The sequence below is a fragment of the Chelon labrosus genome (genome assembly GCF_963514085.1).
Source record: "Chelon labrosus genome assembly, chromosome: 10".
NCBI lineage: Eukaryota > Metazoa > Chordata > Actinopteri > Mugiliformes > Mugilidae > Chelon > Chelon labrosus.
The window spans coordinates 27,520,078-27,540,798 of record NC_140360.1 but is presented as its reverse complement, the minus strand read 5'-3'; the positions used below and the strand labels follow the sequence as shown (position 1 = coordinate 27,540,798).

At 39.4% G+C, this 20,721-nt stretch overlaps 1 protein-coding gene across 2 annotated transcripts; it reads right to left on the bottom strand.

The window, feature by feature from the left end:
* Positions 1 to 127: 127 nt before the first annotated feature.
* nadka (NAD kinase a) lies at positions 128 to 19,964 on the bottom strand. 2 transcript variants are annotated; one of them, XM_084553944.1, is made up of 12 exons: positions 19,820 to 19,964; positions 18,863 to 19,036; positions 14,842 to 14,925; positions 6,288 to 6,417; positions 5,867 to 5,975; positions 5,669 to 5,754; positions 5,468 to 5,570; positions 5,231 to 5,373; positions 4,617 to 4,716; positions 4,053 to 4,210; positions 3,706 to 3,788; positions 128 to 2,687 (listed from the first exon to the last, which is right to left on the bottom strand). In XM_084553944.1, exons 2-12 carry the CDS (start codon positions 19,009 to 19,011, stop codon positions 2,540 to 2,542), a joined length of 1,293 nt encoding a protein of 430 aa, XP_084410070.1. In that variant the 5' UTR covers positions 19,012 to 19,036; positions 19,820 to 19,964; the 3' UTR covers positions 128 to 2,539. The 2 variants fall into 2 exon arrangements, with proteins under 2 accessions (XP_084410070.1, XP_084410071.1); XM_084553945.1 differs by lacking the exons at positions 14,842 to 14,925; positions 18,863 to 19,036; positions 19,820 to 19,964 and adding an exon at positions 9,753 to 12,170.
* Between the last annotated feature and the right edge of the window lie 757 nt (positions 19,965 to 20,721).

The following is a 20,721-nucleotide window of genomic DNA, read 5'->3' as shown; positions in this document are numbered from 1 at the left end:
GCACATACTCACAGAACCAAGGTTACATCCAGGTCTGTTTTTCCTCAGTAGCTTCCACCACATACTTTCCAGAAAACATGAAGTGAAGGGCGAGTTGCAGGTGAGAAGATCAAACAGGAGACAATCGTTCTGGTTAAACCTTCTTGATTTATTAAAGTGTTTTGAAAGCGTTTCAGAATTCATATTAGAAACATTAACAAACTTAGTAATACAAAAGTTACATGTTCTCAGAGTAATGAAAGTGAAAAGCACTTTAAGACGCGACACTGCTTCATAGAAGAGAGGTCACAGTCTGGGCTTTTAGTATAACTGGGGGTTTACTGGGTTTCAACAGTTCAGACCAACATTTGACACAAACCTGCTAACATCTTTTCCTAAAACGTTAAGACTGTCCTGGAATGCACTTTGAATTAAGCTTGAAGTACGTCACTGTAATTTTGTCCAATTACTCCTGTTAAAAAGTTGAGCTTGACAATCAGAACTGCTGAGCAACAAAAACAATTAACAACTGTTGAACTTATTAATGTAAAAAAAGTACCAAATAGATTTATTTTCATTCATAATCCACTGTAAACCAGTTAATAAACATGTGGACTTTACGAAATTAATCTCATTCAATAATTCCATTTATATACAAACTCAAGAGTTAAAGGAATGATTGCCTTTCAGAGCTCTGTTGGTTTGTTGAGACAGGTGACACCACTGTTCATCATCTCACCTTCACAATCTGCTGAGCCGATTCACCATGTACATGTAACATCTGGACGCTACGTCCTAACAGACATGTAATATAGGCCACCTTAAATGTTCCACAAAAGCTGCACAGTGGCAGACCTGTAGCAAACTGATAAGAACTCCACAAACAAACACAGAGCATTAAACCACCCACAGACATTGGTCTATAAAATATACATATGTATATATATATATATATATATATAAAAATTCAGCTATGGCTTAAAGGACATATTAAAACCAGACGTTAAAAAGATGCTGAAGACACCTGAACTATGATGTCTGCCTGGAACGAATACCACCTCCTAGCACTTACTCCACTGCTGAACAGATGTTGTACATATTCCAATAGCTTAGGAGAAACAGTTGACATGGTTACAATGGAAATGCACAAAACCCAGTTATGTGCAACTGAGTGGTTAAAAAAAATGACAGACGCGATGTAAACCTTGAAAAATAACTCTGTACAATAATGATACCAGTGTTTAAGGCACAGTCTGTACAGCTGGGTCACTGCTGCAGAGTACATGCACCGTTTACCTGCTCCTCCCCTGGATGCACTGATAAACTGAGTGAAACTACATTTTTCCTTCATTGATGGCCTTACTGTACTTCAGTTTTTCCTGATTATTTTAACAAGTTTGGGAGTTTAATTTGACTTATTTTGCTTTTCCAAAAAAGTGCAACTTTGGGTTCACCTCAACTGCAAGAACTAGCTAAAAGTCATAGATGTGTCTCTGCCATCTCTCTTAAAGTGCTGAACAGACCAGATAACACCCATCAAGAGGTCTGCAGTTACTGCCATCCACAACTGACCTGTGTGCATCTTGGTCCAAAATCAATCCAGGTGTTTCATTTCCTTCTGGTTAATGGGCTAAAAACCTTCTCAACAAACTGCATTTTGAATTCAAAACAACAGTTATTACAGCATACAGATCTTGGACCAATAGTGGGGCCAAACTCCATTCAAAAATAAATCCACCATTTTAATGACCTTACACATGACAGAAAACGTGACATTTTCAGGAATTTTAACGACTCTTAAATTAATTCTGCAAACTCCTAACATGCAAACTTAGAGAACCAATGTCACGCTCGTAACAAATCTGAGTAGCATGAGTGGAACATGCTTAAAGTCCATATTTGTTTGCAGTGGGTTGACCCAGAGTTGCGTAAAAAATAAAATAAATAAAAGGTTTACAGTTAACCCTAAATGATTACAATTCATCAGCTATGTCAGCAGATTTTTTAATGCCTGTTTTTCTTTTTTATGTCATATTAGATTTTTTCTTATTGTCAAAGACACCAGTGTCCACACCTTTCAGACAATCACAGGCTGTCAACAGCTAACTGCTAGCAAGCTAACTAGCTAGTGTTGGCTAAACAACCACATACAATAGGAGCTTCTATGAAAATATACCACTGTCATACTTTACTCAATATGTCCATTATTATTCATTACAAATATATTTTACTTTAGTTTTATTTTATTATTATTATTTATTTTATAACCTTGATGATGATGTAACAGATTGCCCCTTATTCCTCATATTTATTCCACTTTAATACAACACAGAAGAAAGTCAAAAGCAGCAAAAGTGCTGCTTGGACTGACACTTGCTGTTTTCTGTGGTATTATTTTTAAACACATGAAGGACAACTTTACTGACAGACTTTTTGAATGGAGTTCGGTAAGATCTTCTATCCATAAAAGCCAAAATGGCATAGAGCACAGTCAAGCTGAAAACAAGACTTTGGAGCCCAGGAGACCTTTGAGCAGACCTTGACAAGCGAGCCAGCGGCCTCAGAACTCTTCGTCTTCTGAGCTGAGGTAGTTCTGCTTCTTCCTCACGTTCCAGTGTAAACACTGGGCCAGGCTCTCAAACCAGTCGTTGACCGGGTCCCGGAAGCAGATAGAGGGAACGGGGAAGCAGGAAGTGGTGATGTTGATACTGGAACAGGGAGTGGAAACAAAAGGGATGAATACAGAATGAGGAAAGGAAAGTTCCAGTATTGGCAATAAGAAAGAAAAAAGAGGTGGTGTTGACATCGGATGCAGAAAGACTTCCTTCTGAAGAAACAATGGGCTTTTATTGAAGAATACCGGCAACTGATTTCAAGAACCAGGAAGGTGATTATATCCCTATTTACTAAGAACTAGTTTTACCTGCAGAGTTCTTGCTATTTATAGTAATTACAGAGGCTGTCTGTGATTTTAATCCGGAGCAAATCAGCCACGTCTGTAACTCGGATAATAAAAAAATGACACCACCACAAAATACCAACTACATCTACCAACACAGACGTGCTGTGATCCAACTAATCCAATATGATTAATATCAAAACCATCAGAAGAATTAAAATTGCAAAGTATGATGAGACTGATGACGTGCGTGGCAGCATACTGTAATGACCTGGTTTAGTGATGTGTTCATCACATGGATAAAGGTGGAGCTGATTTAAATACTGGCAGGTAGTTCATAGATTCTCCCTCACATCACATTAGGTTTTATTTTAAAAATATATTATCGGAAAATCACTATCATAAACGTGTAGCGGTCTAAAAGGTATATTACCTCTGACATGTAGTGGAGGGGAAGTGAAAAGCAGCAAGAAGACAGTTAGGGATAATGTCAGAACATTTGAAGAAAGCACAGAGTTTACATGCTGGAAAGACGTCATATGATGTCCCCAGGTATTACTAATCCTGTGTGAATAGTGCTTATGTCTGGATGAGTTACATAAAGAAGGAGAATGGATCTGTCTCAGAGGACACTCCTGGCTTCAAGCCCATTAAGCACGTAGACAAGATTACGCAACAAAGCCTGTAAGTGTTGAGGCAGCTACTGAGGAGACTCCATCATCCTTCAGTCTGGAGGCTTTGTTTTGCTTCATTTCCTCTATTTGGCTGTTATTATCAGTGTGTTTGTGTGGCTGAAGCATGGTGACAAGCTTGGTATGTAGACTGACCTGTCTCCGTGGCAGATCTCTTGTCTCTTTCTTCCATCGAACGACACCCAGGCCGTGTTTCTGGCGTCACGAGACAGCATTATCTGAGAAACAACAGAGGGCGAATGTAGAGCAGTCACACTCGCATGTCTTCACACTGCATGCGCTTTACACTTCATAGACAGGATAAAGTTGTTTCTTTAAAATGACATATCCTCCTTTCTCATTAACGCAAACTTGGACTGAATGCATCACACTTGTATTAGTCAAATGAACCAAAGAAGATAACATGCTGAAGGCTTGGCAGCACATTGAGTTCCAAGGCCAGGCCATACCACACTACTCCCTCAAATAGCCACAGTGAATACCTTGAGCTCCACCCCAGCAGGAACCACGATGGGTCTGAAGGAGAGCGAGTGTGGACAGATGGGGGTGATCATGATGGCTGGGACGTTGGGATGGATCATAGAAGCTCCTGCTGCCACTGCATACGCTGTGCTGCCTGTAGGTGTAGATACGATCACACCTGAGGGAACAGAGATGCGTGTTAAGAGTGACCCAGACTCAAAGGCTCCATAACCTTTATGGAGGAGAATCTGTGTACTCCTTAAACATTTTGCTGCAGATTTCCATAGTAGTTTGAAAGGAGTGTGTCCTCTCCAACACAAACAACAGTGTCTAGAAAATTCTGTACAAAGTGCACTGCTGCCTGGGAGGCGAAGGCCAGTCAGAGTTAGAGACTAAACTTTGCCCTATCCACAGACCTCTTTGTTTGGGCTGTCAAAATGTTTTACTCAGAGTGTGTTAAGAGAATTCCTGGGAGCCTGATCAACATACAGTGCAGCACTGATCTAATTCAAATGTCAGTGTTGCGTCTCTAGGCTTGTTGGAAGACTAGCATGTTCATGTATTCATGATTTCTGCCCACTCACCATCTCCCTGCACTGTTGTAATGAGGTGCCCATCTAGGAAGAGGTCGACATTAGAAAGATAAGACGAGGGTCCTCTGTCTACCACCACCTCATTCAGCACCTGTGCACACACACACACACACACACACACACACACACACACACACACACACACACACACACACACAGAGGGAAAAACAAGTTCAAAAGTTAACATTCCCACCTTTCAGTTTGCCACAAACTCCATTACGTCAATACGGACATGTCATCACCAACAGAGTCAGACTCTGCTGTGGGATTTGTGTCTGTAAAAATTCTTGTCAAACATCATTAGCCTCGTACCTGCATGTCACCGCTGACAGTGTGTGTTCTTTAGAAACGGGTGCACTGCAGCTGAGTCATGATGATGAAAACACATGGGTGAGCCCTTCAGGCCTGTTTACAGTGCCAAGTGGAGCTGCACCCTGTGGCTAAATGATTAAAAGTCTTTGGACACCCAAAGCCAAATGTAAATCACTCAGTATCCAATGATAAGCAATCTCTAAATGTAAGTATTACAGAGATTTAAATCCTGCAGACACAGTGTGAATATTAATGTTGGGTTCTGTAATACAGGTTTAAGGAGGAGAGATTACCTGATACTGCATGGTTTTGCGGCTAGTTTCAATGTCCCCGTTGGTCAGGATGATTCCCTTTTCGTCCACTCTGGCTTTCTTTTCCCAGTTCTCTTTAAGCACCCGGACTTTCAAGCGACTACGCAGGACGATGGCAGCATTACCTTAAATACAACACATATATTGCTAAATGGAAACAAAACCAGGAATATTGCAGATACACCGAGCCTGATTGTCAGGTTAGAGGACATTCTCTACCTTCAATTATTTGGGTGACCTGAGACTGGTAGGTGTCAAATTTGAAAGGAGTCAGAAAGCCCAGGGAACCCAGGTGGAAGGCCATAACTGGTGGAACGCTCTCCTACAAATGAATGAAAAAAGGAGGAGAACCTAATGTTACAGCAGTGAATGGAAGAACTCAAGACAGAAACATGACAGTGGGAACATCCGGCTGAATACCTGAAAGAGCGAAGATGCATACAGCAAAGTTCCATCTCCGCCGAGACAGATGATAAAGTCTACACGATTGGAGATGTCATCAAGATCTGAGGAATATACAGAGAAGGAAACATTTACATCTCTTACACAAAATATTTTTCCTTTTTTAAAATAATTTTTTACATTTACTGTGCCATGTAATTGTAACCGTTTCCATACCTTCTCTGAAAGTGCAGAATTTCTTAGTAATGACCCCAAAGTTTTCATCGCCTGAAATAGCTGGGTCATCCAGAACTTTATTTTCCACGTAAACAATCAGGTTTTTCACCTACAATGACACAAAGGAAGATGTAACAGCAGCCATAAATCATTTTTTAAATCAATACTTAACATATCCAACAAGTGCTCATAATTGCTGAGGCTAACTAATCTCTGGTATTAGCCAATTATTTGAAAAGTCAACACCATTCTTTGTAAATGATCATACCAGAGAAAAGATGACTATAAGCAATAGTTTTCAAGCAGTTTTTCATCTTATAGGAACATTTTACCACATAACTAATGTTCAAGCTGATCGCTCACCATCTTCCCTCCGACAAACACTGTTAAACGGTGAGTGCCATCAGTTCTGGCGTCATACCTCGGTGAGGAATATGCAGAGCTCTTTGAAAGGCTGAAGCAGACTGGCATCTCGGATCTTCTTGATGACAAGGACACTTTTTGGAGGCTTGTTCCACGTCAGTCTCTGGCTGGCGGGGTCCTGAATGTGCCTGCACATACAAACACAACGTTTAAATCAGGAAGAACTCATGAGCTTGTGGTTACGACATGGTGAGTTAAGGATGCAACATGCTTGGCGTTTAAGTAGAACATGGACAACTGTTTGGAAAGCTAACAAGCGAGTAACTTAATGTAAGAAATGTAGAGGCATAACATAAAGAAGAAGGTGGAATTTCTTCCGCAGGCATATAAAATCAGGAAGAAAACTGTATATGACTGAAATACCGTATATTAACATAAGATTCACCTCATTCATGCAGACTTTTTTCATGAAAACTGAAAACACAACCCCATTTGAGGGCAGCACTAGTGAGAGAATCTAGATTAAAATCTTACATCAGGCAGGACCTGGAACTTGATCCTCAGATCTGATGTAAGATTCGTTAACGATTCCTCCTGGTCATCCTAACCGCGACTGCTTGGTACCTCTCCAATTAGAGGCATCAGCTTAAGATCTAGCTCTGTTGCCAAATACCTCGGACTGCCATGTGCCACCTGCAGGTCCTTCACCTCATCTCAATGCCTGCCGGTGAGCGGCGGCGTATTAAAGCGTGAACAAAAGATTAAACTGTGAAACCGGTAATGTAAAAATGAGACGGTGGTGCTCAGCTCATGAGAGAAGATGTTATAAAATGGACTAATGGGCAGCATGAAAATATGAACGTCCCACAGACTGATTCAGACCATAGAAGAAGGGTACAAGTTAAAACTGGAAACTTCCAGTGCCTGTTTAATAATACCGGAGTCTGTTGACTGTACTTAGCTATGGCTCTCATTAGTTACAGCTCTGTCATACATATTAGAAAAATACTTAGATACAGCAGGCTGACTGTAGTCCTTATGAAAGAATTTATTCTTGGAGATATTGTGCAAGAATTTATGATTTTAATAGTCTTAGTAAACAAGTAACCTTCATACCTCACTGTATTGGCTAACTGTCAGCATTTAACCATTAATAACTGCGTGTTTCACAGTAGTAGAGCAAATGTGATGAACACGTTAGTCTAGATGAGAAGAAACCTCTATGTTAAAATGTCCAACTTTACAGCACAAATAGAAGGTTTGGGTATAGGAGTGAATTCTGATATAAATCCGATTTAAATTTTTATTAATACTCAGTTAGTTATGCATAATTTCAGATTCCGTTACATGTCGCTAGTTGTCTGCTACTTAGGTGTAACTCGTCCGCCACAGTTCCACCTCTTTGCCCCTTTTTGGGTTACTTGGCTGTAAGGTGGCACTGCCGAGGTGGAGCTGCCACACTGAGCTTCAAACTCGCTCTTCAAGAAACCCAGTGGGTGACGTCACGGAGGGTTTGACTATCTTCATATCCAGTCAGTCGTTAATCATTTCAATCAATCAATCAATCCTATAAAACCTTCTAATGTACCACATCCACACATTTCATTAGTCCCTCTACTAAATCTTATTAACAGTTAACCAGGACAACTAGAGTATGTAACACCAGTATATAAGCTGTACCTTCAGGCAGAGTTACACCAACACTGTCTTGACATTTGTCCTGTGTTAAATAACTTCAAGAGTCAGAGTCATGCTTGAACTTTTATGCCTGTCACACGTGGAGAATGCATTTCAGCCTCCAAATCAACTGAGACTGGATGAGCAGATTCAGCTTAGATTTTCCTTGTTCTTTCAAAACAACCTTTTCTGTTTCCTGGTATCAGAAAAGATAAACGCACGATCGCCTCTGTGTATTTGCAAGTTTATTTAAGTGTAATATATTTACCAGACCAAACTGTAAGTACAATTCTTAAACCAAGTATTTGTGACAGTGAAGACAAACCAAGTGCTATGTGAATACTTACCAGTCTAGTTTCTAGTTTCGTGCAGATTCAGGATTTTAACATTTTCTCTAATCCAGTCACATCCTGGTTCAAGCTTGTCAGAACTGCTACCATGACACCTACGTTTCCTGACTTGTTTCCTATTGTTTGATTTTGTTTGTCATGTTATCATTTACAGATTTAATTCTAAACAGTAATGTGTATTTTAAGGACTGCTACTGGAAATTAGCTTCAGCTACATACGCATGTTCAGTGCATTGGACACTGCTTCTGCAACTCTAAGTTTCTCAGTATTTTCCCCTTCCAAATAAACGACTACATAATAATAATTTGAGTGAGTTAAGCGCTGACTCTTAAACAGTGTCTCTAGTAATAGATTTTTAACAATAAACAATAGTAATAGATTGCAGCAGTGTGTCATATGATCCTGTCTCTACTACCACCTCAGTAAATACGAAAATGATCAAACACATTTTACTTAATCAAAGGGAAGTAATCGCACCGACAGTCTACGCGATTACTTTGACATTGCAACAACACTACTTCATCCTGCTCTTCCTATTCTTCTGAATTGACTATTGACATGAGACAAAACATCTCCCCTCAAAACATGAAATAACACCTGCAGAGCGTTCCATGATACTGAGCGAGTTTGGGACCAGTAAATCAAAAACATAGCACACACATAACATCCTTTTCTTCCAACAAATAACATAAGAAAACAGCATCATTGTGACATGACAAGTTCCTGTTTCTTTAAACAAAAAAGCCACAACAGCATAATGCAATCAAACTCAGAATGCCACAAACTAATGCTTAAAAACTGCCACAGTTTATCTGCAGAGGCATTAATGGCTGGTGTGCTTAAATGTAGTTAACACTTCCAATAAAGGCACATCATGGATTTACTGTAGGTACAGTGAAAACATCTGCAACTGAATCTGTCCAGACCTGGTTTCATATGCAATTAAAGGAAACAAAGCACAACTTCATTAGCATTTGAAACAGAGACAAGCTGTGATCTATTCATGAACGGTTTCTCCTCTGACCACCTCAAAGCTTCCCCACCCTGACCTTTCCCATTCATTTGGCAACCTTGCTCTGTCCCAACAGCAGGGCCATGCTGCTATACAACCAGCCTGTGATAACATGCAAACACTGCCACTTTCAAAGCCTTGATGTGATACAACTAAACTCTATTACTACATCAGCCTCCAAAACCCACATCACTCCAACCTTGCACACTCAAGGCCATTATATTTTGGTTATCAGTCTTTTAATTAAAACAACAATAACAACAACAACAAAAAAACTATCAGAAAATTGAAAATTCCATCTTTTGCTCTGTCTAATGTAAAAAGCTCAGCTCTGATGTTGCATTAGTTTGTTATTAGCTCACAACCTCTGAACATCTGGTTGGCAGTAATCCAGTAATCCAGTGTGCCAGTTAATATTTCACCTATAAAACAAGTTCACTCTGTTGAAAAACAGACAGAGAATATGCAACAAAGTCCTCTCACCATTTCCAGACTCGGTTCTCGTGGTTCCCAGGGTTGTCCTGCAGTACGCACTGGTTAAACTTCATGGCTGTACACATGTAACGAGGATGATGCTTCAGGCTGCTTCAGCTGGAGAATGGAGCTGTGTCCAGGTGGCCCGCTCTGACAAAACTCATTCTGCCTAACAACTTCCTCTAAAGCTACACATTGCGGAGCAGCTTCAGCAACTGAACCAGTTCACTTCTTGCGGTCAAGCTGTGAGTCAGCCACCGGCTGTCTGAAAGGCTGAGAGTCTCTACATGCGCCGTGGCCGAGCCCTGGATCGGCTAACAAGCCCTCGAGCCGTGGCTATATTTGTCCCAGTGAGGACTTAACACTAAACCTTCCTGCTGCATTCTGCTGCTGAATTAAAGCTCCCACTCATCTTAAGGTTGACTTCTTCTCAGCCCCCGCCTACTCTGCTGCACTGAACACGCCCATTTGAGGGAAGGCCTTTCCTTTAACAGGTGTGCTTTTCCTCAAACCAGTATAATCGCTATGACACACATTTTACACCACTCAGTTATGTACAGTAATGAATCAAGTAAGACAGACAGTAAATATTAAATAATAATTAAAGAAACAACAGAATATATAAACAGGATTTTAGGGAAATACCACACAACACAACTAAGCTTCTGATCAGAAAAAGTGATATAATCACGCAATTATTTCTGAGAACAAGCCTATTTATAATCTTTATCTATAGATCAAAACACATGTGCAGTAGCAGATGTACTAGATTATCCATGGCATAATGAATATAACATGCTTAATCGGTCATGAAAATGAAAAGTCCCTAAACACTGTATCCTAAACATCAATTTACATTTAAGCCTGAAATGGCTTTGTTAAAACACTTTTTCAAAAGCAGCCTGCATCTGCATAAACTGAAATAAAAGCTTCATTCATGGTACAGAAGATAAAACATTGTGGGGCTTGACTAGTTTCACAGTGAACAGGCACAAAAAGGCAACACCAGCTTTTCTGTGTGTACATTCAGTTGTACACCAAAACACATTACAACATGTGATGCTGGTTTACATGTCTGGCTTTAAAACGACTCCATGACACACTGCTGTTATCCATGTGAGGGCGTGTTCAGGGTGTCGGGGACCAGTGTGACAAGGAGGTGGACATTCTCTCTGCAGTCAAAAGGCAAAAATCTTCCTGGACAAGTATCACCACCACACCCTTCCACTGAAAACAACTTGGGGAGAGTGTTTCCAGTTTGGAGGGAGTAAACTTTACCTACTTTACTCGTCTCTTTGGTGCCAAATCACCTTTCATACTGCCTCAAGTGCAAATGCACAAAGTCAACTGCCTGCAGAGACTGCACACAATATGTGCAAATATACTTGAAAGCAGGTCTTTCTAAAATTACCACAGGCTAACTTAGTTAAGAATAAAAAAAGGCTGGTTTTACTATTTTTAACCTGTCTAGCTGCATTAAGGAGGCTAATCCACAAGAAGTACTAGGTGACAAGAGGTCAACAGTTCCGCCAGGCTCTGACTGGAAAGACTGTTTCATAATTCCAACTGAATTTGTGTTATCTTTAACACAATCACATAAAATAGTTACTAAATCATTAACAACCTACCGTCATAGAGTGTTCAGCCTTATCTGATACCGTGTCAGAGTGGTGCCGACATGATTGTCTATGTAGTAAGTAGCGTTAGCATATTGGATTTTCTATTTAAACTAGACCTCCAGTGTTGTGAGGTCAATAGTGCTGCAAACAGAGGCTACCACTCCTTACAGAGATTAAAATGTAAGGAGCTTCATGAAGTGGATGTTTATTTCAGAGCTATTGATTACTGTAGATGTAAATGAAAGTCAATATTTTGATTAATAACTTTTCAAGCACAAATTCCCAAAGCTAATCCCAGCATGCTTTCCTTTCATTTGTCTGATGTGATGGATGGAGGTCTGACAAAAGCTAGTAAATGGACTGTGAGTTAGGATTACCATGTCAAACTACTATTCAAATAGTCAAGACTTGACATTCATCCTTAAAAAGAAGAGATAAGTAGACTTTTGGAAACTATGATTGGCATGTATTGTTATAAACCAACCCACTTATATTTTCCATGCGTATTTTATTTTGTTTCTTAATGAAAAACCTGATCTTTTTTCTTCCTTTACATTGTACCAAACACAATGACACAATTTGTGTTTGTGTGAGCATTGCGTGCCAATAAATCTGGTTCTTACGTCAGAATGATTCATTAAGAAAACAGCTAAATTAAAATCACAGGTTTTAGTTGCTTTGTTGAAACTCAACACTACAACAACACAGGTGAAGAAAACACCTCCCACACTCATCTAAATACAACAAAAAAGTGGGTTGAAATGAATGCACTCTTTACTAAACGTGTTCAAGTACGGTGACACTTGTATGGTCATCTCAGTGTTCTGTACAAATGGTCTCTCTCTGCCTCCAGGTCGAGGGAAGGGCAGGTTTTGGAAAGTTTTCTCTCCTGAAGACAAAAAACAGACTCCAACATATCTTTGGGGCACACACACGCACCGAGTTATTACATAACAGCAACATAAGGTCTCCCTGTGAAGAAACTGAGGTTAAAATTCCCTCACATACATTACCTGCTTACAGGCTGTAATTTTAAACACTCAAAAAAAAAAAATATATAAATAAATAAATCAGACCTTTGCTACACACAACTCCCCTTCTTGCTAGCTTGTGTCCAGGACTAGGATCGAACCGAAAAACTATAACATACATTTTTTCCACAAAAATCCTCTTGCTTTAAACAAAACGTAACATTTGAAATGCTGGTCTGGGTTGTTAAACACATGTTTGTATATGAGCTTTAATTAAATATGCATATGAATAAATATGGACAATGCATTTCCATTTCCTTGCAATGATGCTATTTTCCCGGGAACAAAGGCGGCACCACCTTGTGAGTTTGAAGCCAGAGTCTGGAGCCATGCGGATCGTTATTGATGACCCTCCCACACTTCCACCAGGCTCACTTGCGTTATCGCTCTGCTCTACCTTCACCAGTTACAAAGAAACGTTGGATTATACACTGTACTCATTTACTTTTTCCAACTCGCACAGCCCTACGGACCACTTCGCGGAGCAGTTGGCATGGCAACCTGTAATCATCATGATGTCACATCCTGTTTCTATAGTGTCAAATAAATAACTAACTAAGCAAAACTTCTCAGGAAAATTTACACTTGTGTATGCGTCAGTATTATATTAACTACATAAAATGACAGAAAACATCCATGGAAAAAAATGTATTTGACATGTAATTTAGTGTTGTAGTTTGGCCCAAGTCCCATCCACTAACATGGAGGGGGTGGAGCTTATGACCTGTACTGCAGCCAGACACCAGGGGGAGCTCTTTTGAGGAGCTGTTCCGTCGTCTATCTTTATACAGTCTATGTTTCAAACTACAGTTTCTTCACCCAGTCATTTTTTTAACACCTACTGGAATGTGTCTCTTCTAATACGTGTTTATTTTAAACAATTTTGTACGGTGACCTTGAGTGTCGTGAAAGGCGCCTATAAATGAAAAATAAAATGTATTAAAACAGTTTCTAGTATGGTTGGTTTTACATGCCAGTTTAGTTTCCCAAATGTGTGCTTGTTTTTTATTTAACTGATAAGCACTTTCCAGCACATTAAATCCAACATGGATCGGTATGGATCTGACAGATGTGTTTTACAGATGCAAAAACTGACAGCAGATGCAGTGATGTGATGTGCAAGTACGCTTGAACACAACTGCATTACTAGCATTTGGTCGATGCATAATTAATACTCTATAAACACCATTTAAACACACATAACCCACTATTTGGAAACACACCAGCTCTGTCATGCTGAATTCAAGAAAACGTCAGTACAGCAACACAGACTGATGTGTTACTCAAACTATAAAGCACACATTTGCTTTCACTATTTCACATTAAAGCAAGCATAAAAACAAGAATTGACATTTATCGCAATCCAGTGCATTTTTTTTTCAGGGTTGGAAATTACATAAGAGGAAATTGAACCATAAAGTCAACAGGTTCTCATAAACCGCCCGTTTAGGAGAAGTCCAACATAAAGATTTGCATTCACTAGTTTCATAGTGCAGTGAATAATGGCTTTTCACCCCATTTACTTTTGTAGACTAAAGTACAGTGAAGTTTTCACCTTCTAAAATAGGAATGTTTCTTGAGCTCACCTTAAAAACTAATTTTACGACTGCATCTCAATACAGTAAAGGAAAATGTATACATATTTTTGAGATGCGGAGAAGTTGAAATTGGTTTTGTTTTAGTGTGTTAGATGCTGATGCTGTGAAAACGAAGTAAGACATTATACTGCTGATTTTATTCCCAATATTGAGTCCATAACCTAAATTAGTGACCAAAATGAAAGCCTTCACACTGTTTCATAATTATTAAACTGATTTATCTGTGCTTGAGAAAAACTTAGATAATAAGTTCTTGGGTGGCAGAACAAAACTCATATTTCTCACTCACGCATATTCAACTGTTTCGTTAATCTGACGCTGAATTCAGGCATGCTCTGTTGCGTGCTGAGGATATTGCAGAAATGTTTCTCAGAGTGACAAACTTGTTGCAGTTTACTTCCACATGCGTCCATATTCATACAAGACATGAGGTGAAGACTTTGAAGACAGAACATTATAATGTTACTGTGAAGCTGAACTTTGACCTTTTGGATATAAAATCTTGTCAGTTTATCATTGTATCCTGTTAGATGTTTTTTTTTTTTTTTTTGTTAATTTCACAGCCAATGAATTCTTCAGTTATGGAAAAAAACATGTTTTACGGGGTCAGTGACCTTTGAGCTTTGACCATCAAAGTCTAACCACTTCATCTTTGAGTCCAAGAGAACCTGCTATTGAGCCCACTGCAACAAGATCTAAAACCAACAACAACCAGTGGCTTTTTGGTGACGCACAGACTAAACACTAAAGTCACACTATTTAAATTTGCACTCTGACTCATTATTCTAATAAGAAACTAAAAAGCACCCAATATTATGTGAAAAAAAGAAAAAAAAAAAGAAAGCCTTACATTACTGCGTGCGGGTTCTGGAGCATGCATGCCTTTGGGCCGAATGTGGTCACAGGACTTGGTCCATGAAGAGACTGAGTCCTCCTGAAAGATAGAATAGAAACATTCAGGTTTAAACAAAGGACGCTGCAGGCAATGTATGAAAATGAAGAGAGGATACTATTTTTAAGCTTAGTAAAAAGTAAAATTTACACTTTGTTTGAGTTGTGATAAATAAACTAACCACTTTGCCTCTCCTGCTGCATTTAAAGTGTCACACTTTACATATTTACACTATGACATTGAAATACTGGCTCACGCGCATCTTTGTCTCAACAAGTCCTAAATTATTAAATGCATCTTCATGTAAAATTCCCCATCAAATAAATTCCATTTTTCATTTCTCCATTTTCAAGAAAAAAGGGAAGTCCTTTAGTGGAGACATTTAGACTTGATCATATCAGAGGTGATGTCAGAATGAGGGCTATTTTGTGGTCAGCCAGCTATGACAAACCACTACTCTGCCCAGAGTATTATATAAAATTAGAGAGGCCTAAATGCTGTCTGTGACCTTTGATGCTGTACTGTAGGTCGGTTATTTCACAATCCTTGGAAAATCTAATAATGAATTGTGAAACATTTGAAAAACAAACACTTTAATCTATCGTTGCTACACTACATATACCATATCAGTAAAGGTGACAAGAAGTCATTAACATTAAAACATCGGATTTTTTTTTTTTTTATCAGTTCAGCTGCTTTCTGAACAGTGGAAAACTCTTACAACATGTTAGTCTTTTTAAATAAAAAAAAAATGTGTCCAAGGTGAAAGGTCAATTAGACTCAGCTTTGATAGAGCAAAAGCAGCGTACAAGCTGCTGCACATCACTCAGCCAACAAATCCTATCTGGAATTTATTACCATCTACTGATCCTTAAAGCATTAATCATTAATCATTATGCATTAATCACGGCAAAGAATATGTACTACACCCTGATCCTTCATCTCGGTAGATATTTTATTGTATATGTTGTCCAGTGCAGACTGGTACTTTAGCGGTGGTTATGCTCTTGGATCATTGGTAAGTAGAGAGATGTACCACTGTCATATGGCAGACAGGCGCAATTATTTCAGTTTGTCTCTTTCTCTCTCCCCCCAGTTTGTTTTGTAGATGTTGATTGTCCGATTGGTGTCCACCTGTGAAGTCTGGTAGCGCAACTAATTGGTTGATTCCACACCAGACTGACCAACCACTGCCCAAGGCCCTTATGAAAAGGGGCCCAGCTGGAGGATCCGCTCTCTGCTGCTTACACTGTTCTCCTGCCTGTGTGCTCTGTTAATGTTAATAGAAACAGTGGAAGGTGCAGACTGTAGGAGAGTTTGGGCTACCCTCCATACGTAGACAACTGTTCCCTTCAGGGGTCACCACACCGAATCATCTGCTTCCATCTCGCTCTATCCTCTGTATCCTCTTCTCTCACCCCATCTATCTTCATGCTCTCCTTTTACTACATCCCTAAACCCCCTCTTTGGTCTCATAACCTAGGACTACTGATTTGTGCCATGATGACAGTTAGGCCACTTGTTTGTTTTCCATTTCAGAAATTCATTAGCCAGGCCTTGTTTTGTTATATTGCTTTCACTTATTTGGCACAACCGCATGATCCACAGTGTATGTGGAAAGCCTTCTCAGTCACATTTTGATGTCAAAATAAACTGGTTTATGTTTTACTTCTATCCTGACTCTCAGCTTCCTTGGTTATCATGTGTTTGTCTCTAAATTCCTCTAGTTCCACCTACGGACATAACACAAGTGGCGGCCTGTCCGGGAGAAAGAGAGAAACACAGAAATGTATTGCCCCTGCCTGGCAGGTAACACCTACCTTTGTCAAACGAGCGCTGTTGCTTTGTATAAAATCAAACTCACGGGAGGAATTTTTCCTCGACTGCGACACAGTTGAAATCCCAGTGTGATTCCATACAGAGGAATCCCTCATTAACATTTCTCAGGATTTAGTTTAGGTTTGAGGAAGGGAATAAAAACCACTCCAGGAATGTGCACATACTGGATAAGGCACACCTCTAAGTCATTTTCCTGTTCTTAATTCCTACTGTTCTCAATCTCAGTTTCTCTCTGCTTTGAGAGTTAAGTTACTCAACTTGTTTGTGTAACAGGAAGTGCAATAGCAACTATAACCATGGAAGTAGCTCTGGTCGGTGAACAAACAACCAGGAAGGTCAACAACAAGTCGATTTGCTCACTGCTTTGGCATTTGTCAGAAACTGGAGTCCACTGGAATTTTTAGACAACACTTGTGACAACTTCATTGCAAATATAGCTTTGACATGTGTCGTTAAGGTTGTTTTGAGACAAAAATGTGAACGCCGCTTTAAGATTTTCGCACAAACGGAAGACCAATGAATAATAGGGGAACTCTCATGAAGCATTTCACAACAGATGTAATGGAAAGATAAGACAAAGACTAATACAGTCACTTGATTTCTCATTTCAAATGTGGGAGGAAGAAAATTGGAGAGAAGCAAAAAACTGTCTGGAACTGGAATGATGTTTCAATGCAACATTAGATCTTCATTCAGTTCTTCTTTTTGTAGCTCCTCCTGTTTAGAAATGCTTTGTCATTACACCAGTGACACACCTATACCACCTATATTATGTTACTAAAATGCCAACTATAAGTTAATTTGTACAAAATAATTAAAACAGAATTCAAAGAATTCCTCCATTATCACTAACACACAAAGCTTATTTAGCCATGTTAAACTGTGATCAGCTTCTTTTAACTTCTAGATGTATCTCACTTTAAACCCAACTCTAAAAATGTTCAGCTCAGGATGACAACTTGTCCCTTTCCCAAACTGTCCTTTCAACACAAAGTAGCTTCAGAGAATCCCCTTCCTTTTCAAGTTTTTGCTCACCTAAAATCATCATACTTTCACACTTTCCAGTAAAATGTCACTGAACTGAGAAGTATCGCTGCCTATTTACGGTAAACTCAATAGTGATCCGTTTGTGGAAGTAGACTACAACATCTTGGACTATTGTGCTCTTTTCAGCAGCACGTCCTCATCTCACTATCTACGACATACACACTGGGCCTTAAATATTCTATTTTAAAGAAATATTTTCTGTGACGGTTGCAGCAATTGTTCCCACATATTTCACAAATGTTGGAGGTGATGTAACACAGATTATGTCACAAGGCTGTTTCAGAAACATTTCGAGAGTAACTTCTTAAATGCCACACAACAGCAACTAGTCAGGGGATTATATGCCAATGACACCATATTGTTGTGGCAACGCGCTCTATTAAAAGATGCCATTAAATCAACAGGATCATGCACACCCGTTTTTCCATTCTGGTTCAACAGTTATTTACAATGCAATGAATAATGATGAATCAACAGCTGTTCTTGAAACAGTGGTTAATAGCCAAATGCAAACGCAGCAAATAAGGTATTTAGCTTTAAGGTCAGTCTAAACAAAACTAGTAAATAAATGTCCGTAAGACGTTGACGAGTTAAAACAATACAATTATTTTGTCTTTTAGCTTCAAACATAATTATGTATTCACTTTTAAAAATCCCAAAGGGGCACCCCTTTAGCTCACCTGTTTGAGCGGGCACCCCATAAATTGATGCGTTGGCCCTTGTGTTGTGGCACAGGTTCACTGCCATTGTGCCCATTACTTCCTGTCTCAACACTGAGGAAAATCGCTTAGAATTTAAACAAATAACTTTTCATTCCCATTCTCACCATTAATGGATTGTTAGAGCACCATTCACTGGTGAAAAAACAGGAATGAAATCAATTCTTCTTTACAGGTGAGTATCTGTCATGTGAGTTTCAGGTGTGCACCACCCACAGATGACACTAATAAAAACTCTGAACTCTCGACCAGTCATTTAAAACTGAAAAGGCGACTTGGATGGGTGGTGAAATGTCTCCAAGGATCCCCAAAGTCCAGTTACCTTTCTTTTGTTTTGGTCTTTTGGGAGTTTGTGGAGAAAGAAACGCATGTACCTGTACTCAGAGCTGCTGGCTGAGGAGGTGCTCAGGCTGCGGGTCTTCCTGGTGCGTCGAGGCAGGCCGCGGCCAGAGACCTCCCCTCCATCACAGGTGGAGCAGCAGTACGGGGCAGCTTCCACTCGCACCTCCTGTCCACCGTCCATCTCAGACAGCCAGGCTGCAAGCAAACTGACAGGGCACAACAAACATTCATGCAGCTGGAGTCAAATATTAACATAAAAATTAGAAACCTAAGTTCACAGAAACATCCTGATCCAGTCCCCTAACTGTAAGGGAAAACGGTGCTCCAAAGGCCAGTGCAAAAAGAAACAAAAAAACCCCACAATTCAACTGATGCTTTATGACCATAAATCCCTAAGAGAATATAAATGTGCATATTATAATCTTATAAATACACATGAGTCAGTCTACAGTTCAGTTAACGTAAAACCCACTGTGTTTCTGTAAATGTTAAACTTTTAGTAACAATTAACTCCGTATTAAATGACAAAAAAAAAATTGAAACAGTTTCAAAGTCTATATCAGTTTTATAAAGTTTGTAAAACGTGTATCAGTCTGAGAAACCTTACAGTTAATTTGGTGTTAAGTCAATTAGCATTTTTATTTCAGTCACGTGAGGTTGTCATTAGTTAGCCAGTTTGATAAATATAACTATAACCTAGCTGATACAATCTCGTAATTACGCTACGTTTAAATGAAGCTACCAACATCGTTGCCATTTCATATAGCTCATTTCATATAGCTCATTTTATAAATTAGCAGATTACTAAAAGTGTAACATCACCGTCATTCCCTGACACTCATTACCGCTAAGTGGATGAATTGTGACGGATACAGATGGTAGAATGTTCCGGCTGAGCAAAACAAGCTACCGTTAAGCTATTTAGCATGCTAAGCTAGTAGTGAGTCCGGTTCAGCACAAAGAGCAATAACATCCGCGTCCAACACTACCTTTCACCCAGAGCGTTACGGGAGACGCGGTAAATACGGAGCAGCAGCAGACTGCCGTGGAATCAGGCTCTCTCCATTATTTCGTGAGATTAAGATGTTAGGTTACACCATCTTACTTTATCATACCATCACTTCCGGGTACTCACCGACCAATCACAGGCGGCCTCCTCAGCGACGTCATGTTGGACGACTCCAGCCGACTCCAGCAAACAGCAGTGAGTTTATATTAGATTGCATCACAGCCATGCACTACTAAGTAATTACACGGCTGCTGCAATTAACTGATTATTCACCATATAAATCGTCTTACAGCCATCATGTTAGCAGTTCTACTTTTCTCCCATATTAAAAAAAAACTATGGATTATTACACATAACTGTTTGTTTATAATCTGTAAAGCATATTATTATCACAGACATGCACTGTAAAGTCCTATAGGGTTAATAATGAAAGTGTAGTAGGAGCAGTTAGCCTTATAATATAGTGTCAAATGCTATGCATCAATCAGTGTTTCACTCAGGATCATCTTGCTGGAGGTTCATTTCAATTTGTGCACAAGTGATGTTTAATTACTGCAGATCCACTTGAGGAACATTGATTTCCTCTCAAATTGTCAAACAAACTAGTTTGTGTGAAATATCTTCAAGATTACTTAAATGTTAAAGTTAAATAGATGTAATATTTGTTAAAGAAATATATATATTTATTCTTTAAAATAAATACAATCTAATATGGATTGAGACGGCTTTCTTGCATTTCATACCTTTGTCCAGCAGATGGCGTTAAATCCCAATGAGTTTTTCCCAAGCATACGCAGCTTAGTATAGTGAAACAATAACCCAGCCTCAGATGGCGCAGACTCCAGCAGGTGTGGAAGGATCTCTGGTCTGAGTCTAGTATGG